Below are 3,704 nucleotides of genomic sequence, written 5' to 3'. Positions count from 1 at the left end.
TCAAAAGCGACATGTCACCTTTTACTTTTTAAATATTTAATTTTTTTTTATAAAACGCTAATGACAAAAGAAAAAAAGTTAAGATCTAAAATCATTGTTGGACGGATTACAAAAGTCTCTCCCAATCTGTATTGTTGTAGATTTTTTTTTTTTCTTTAATTTGATACTATATTATAATAATCTAAAATGATATAAATATACATTTGGCCTGCCATTAAGTAACTGTTCAAACTTTACGCAACTTTTTGTTGTTTTGTTTTTGTTTCCTATATACAGTGCAATTTTCTATATTTTCAACGAAATACTGAGTCTATTTGTGCAGGCAGCTTAAGTTGACAAGTAAAATGAAAAATAAAGTTAAAAGCCTCAATCAGACCATTCCTCGAATCTTCTGTAAATGAATAATTGAAATGTTTTTTTTTTATTATGTAGTCAAAAAAAAAAAAAAAAAAAAACAATCAATAAATTAATCAACAATTAATTATTAGATAAAAAATATCAACCCAACACCATGAAGTTTAATCATGTAATTCAAATAATCAAAAACATTATTCTCGATTGAATAAAAATGAAAGTTAAAAATACTGGATAAGTATTTATGACTAGATAGGAGATTAATGATCAAGTTGATATTTGTTAATAAGCTATAAGTTAAAATCACATTGTTAAAAGTTTGAAACAAGTTCGAACAAAACGAATACACGAAGATATTCCCCAACAAACATTTTTTTTATTATTATTAAATACTTAATATAGACCCGTGACTAACGCATCCTTTATTTCCACTAGTTCCGTAATTATCCTTTTGTCTTTCTGGTACTACATGAAGTTGAGTAGTTGTTTCTTCATCACTTTCAACTGGACTTATTCGAATTGCTTGGTACCATTGATTTGTTAAGTCTGTCATTTGTGATTTGCAATCTTTTAATTCTTGCTGTGTAAATCTTCTTGTAAAGAATGGAATAAAGAATTTTAAATCCCATCTCGCAAATCCTCGTATTCTAGACTGTATAAATGACACTTCGATTTCTTCCTCAGTAAACTCTGACAAATGTTCCGAGTCAATTGTTTGTCCCTTTAACAAAAAAGCAATATTTAAAATAATTTTTTTTTTTTTTAATTTAATTGAAATTTCGTACCCATTCCCTTGTTTTGCTTAATGAAACTTCCTTATTTTTATTTTTTCTTCTACTGTTATTTTTTTGTTTTTTTTCTGCTCTTAAAAACTTTAACAAAGGCATCGTTGATCCACCAAATACCAAGGTAGTAAATAAAACAATAATGAGAGTTGTTGTGATAATAACATGACGTGTTTCGTCACTAAAATTAAGATGTAATGATAAAGCATATGATATCGCTCCTCTTAATCCACTGAACCACATGATAAACATCATTTTTTTCGTTATTTGATGCTCGCGAAAGCGGTTGACTAATATAGCAAGTGGAAATATATTTGCAGCTCTTCCTATCAAACATAGTATCAATGACCATGTAACAAGAGCCGGTTCAACACGATGCCTAAAGCTAAATAATGCTAGGCCGAGATAAGCAAAAACACAGGTCTCTGCAATAAAAGCAAGTGTTCTCATTGTTTGTTGCATTGTTATCTAAAAATAAAAATTAAAGTTATAAATTAATCATAAATTATCATGATTATTTGTTAATGATTGATTAATTTACCTGAGTAACAGTAGAAAGATTAAAATGTGTATAATGTGACATGACGATTCCATTAAATAATATAGCCATGATTCCTGATAGCTGCATTCCTTCGGCCAGAACATAAGGAGCGTAAGTAAACACTAACATAATTCCAAATTCTAATGATGGATTTTTTCTCAAATCAACATGTTTGAGTAGCATTGCACTGATCAATGCTGAAACAACACCAATACCCGCTGATGCAAAAAACATTAGACAAAATCTATTAATTCCTAGCATGATTGCTTCACCAGTTGTTGATCCATTATTCGACTCTAAAACAGATGTCGTCAATACAATTGCAATGGCATCATTAAGTATTGATTCGCCAAAAACCAACATATTTAAAACTGGATCAACATCAAGTGCATGGAATATAGCAACAGTAGCAACTGGATCAACGGCTGATATTAGTGAACCGAATGCAAAACTTTCAACAAAACTTAATTTATATGCAACATCCGCAAGACCAAGTAAATAAATACCAGTACCAATAACAAATGCTGATATTGCTGTTCCAATTATTGCAAATACCAATATACTACCAATATTTTGAAAAAAATTACCCTTGTGTAAATTATAACCAGATTCAAATATTATAGGCGGTAATAATACAAGAAAAAATGCTGTTGGTGAAAATGCTTCTTCTTTTTTCCAATTAGCAATATTTTGATGTGACATCATGTTTATTATTATACCGATTGCACCACCTAGCACCACAATAACAATTGATTCTGGTACATATTGAAAATTTGTTTGCAGCATGAGATGAATGAGGAGAATACCGAGTGCAAGAACACATAGAACGAAAAATATTGACATTGAACTGTGGTGTTCATCGTCAGCTGAACCTTTATCTGGTAAAACTGGCTCAGCTGGCACTGGTGGTAATTTTGTGGTGTTTGTCTCGCTTGACCCAACTTGATTAATGTGTGAAATAATTCTTGATGTGTTATTTTTGATGCTAGTGTTGTTCGTTTTGATCTTCAGTGATTCTTCGTAGATTTGGTGTATTTTTTTGTCAGATTCCAATGGCAGTAATGAGGGCTTTGTAGAATCTTTACTAGTATTTAATTTATTTACTAGTACTACAGCATTATCTTCAGGACGTTTTTTTTTAAACTGATTATTGTTGATTTGATTTGACACATTTTTTATGTTATCGTCAACGTGTTGTTGATTTAGACTTGTTATAAATGTAGTTGAAGGTGAAACCTCTTCTTTAAAAGAATTTTCGAAAGCTGATTGATTAATATCATACCCTAATGATGGTTGTTGAAGAGAAGTAATTATTAGAAAAGGTAATATTAATTTTATTATCCACAAACATTGATAAAATTGACTAAACTTCTCGAAATTGGACTTCATTATTAAAACATTTTTCAAATAATGTTTGTTGTGTTTGACGTTTCTGGAATTTGACAGTTGTCGCTAACTTTGATATTTTACTACTAGGTCGTCGTAAACTTGATATAAATTATTATTGTGATAGTTAAATATTAAATTATAAAGTTATATATTTACTTAGAAATATTAAATATTAACTTATAAAGTTTATTATATTTCATACTACATGATTTTTTGTTAGTGATACGTCCAGGGTGCCAGACAGTCTAAAAGAGAAGTCTGGAGGGCAGTGATGGGTAAATGGTCGATTTTTGAGGTTTCATACACTTACAGTAAGATACTGTAAGATACTGTAAGAAACTGTAAGATACCTCTGACGCCATTTTGAACATTCTTATTGACTGTCGACTCGACAATTAGTTCTTATTGCTCGATATATATTGGTACATGTAATTTATTTGTTATATAAATATATATAATATCAAGGAAAACCAGTTTTAAGGAATTAATGTTGCTTGAAACATAATTTTTTGGCAACATTAATTTCTTAGCTCCATCCTTTCCTTAGCTACTGCTTTTCCTCGGACATTTTCTATTTATTAAATAAATAATATACATGTCATTTTATTTTTAAAAGATGGAAATGTCCAAGAAAA

The 3,704-nt window shown here is 29.5% G+C and overlaps 1 protein-coding gene across 1 annotated transcript; it reads right to left on the bottom strand.

Annotated features, from left to right (window-relative positions):
• Positions 1–202: 202 nt before the first annotated feature.
• Positions 203–3,414, bottom strand: LOC122849308 (sodium/hydrogen exchanger 8). Its single transcript, XM_044147998.1, has 4 exons — positions 1,681–3,414; positions 1,140–1,607; positions 759–1,075; positions 203–391 (listed from the first exon to the last, which is right to left on the bottom strand). The coding sequence occupies exons 1-4, from the start codon at positions 3,067–3,069 to the stop codon at positions 367–369; spliced, it is 2,199 nt and encodes a 732-aa protein (XP_044003933.1). The 5' UTR covers positions 3,070–3,414; the 3' UTR covers positions 203–366.
• Between the last annotated feature and the right edge of the window lie 290 nt (positions 3,415–3,704).

Source organism: Aphidius gifuensis, linkage group LG2 (assembly GCF_014905175.1).
Source record: "Aphidius gifuensis isolate YNYX2018 linkage group LG2, ASM1490517v1, whole genome shotgun sequence".
NCBI classification, from domain to species: domain Eukaryota; kingdom Metazoa; phylum Arthropoda; class Insecta; order Hymenoptera; family Braconidae; genus Aphidius; species Aphidius gifuensis.
The sequence above is the reverse complement of the archived record's forward strand: the minus strand, read 5'-3'. Positions and strand labels throughout refer to the sequence as shown.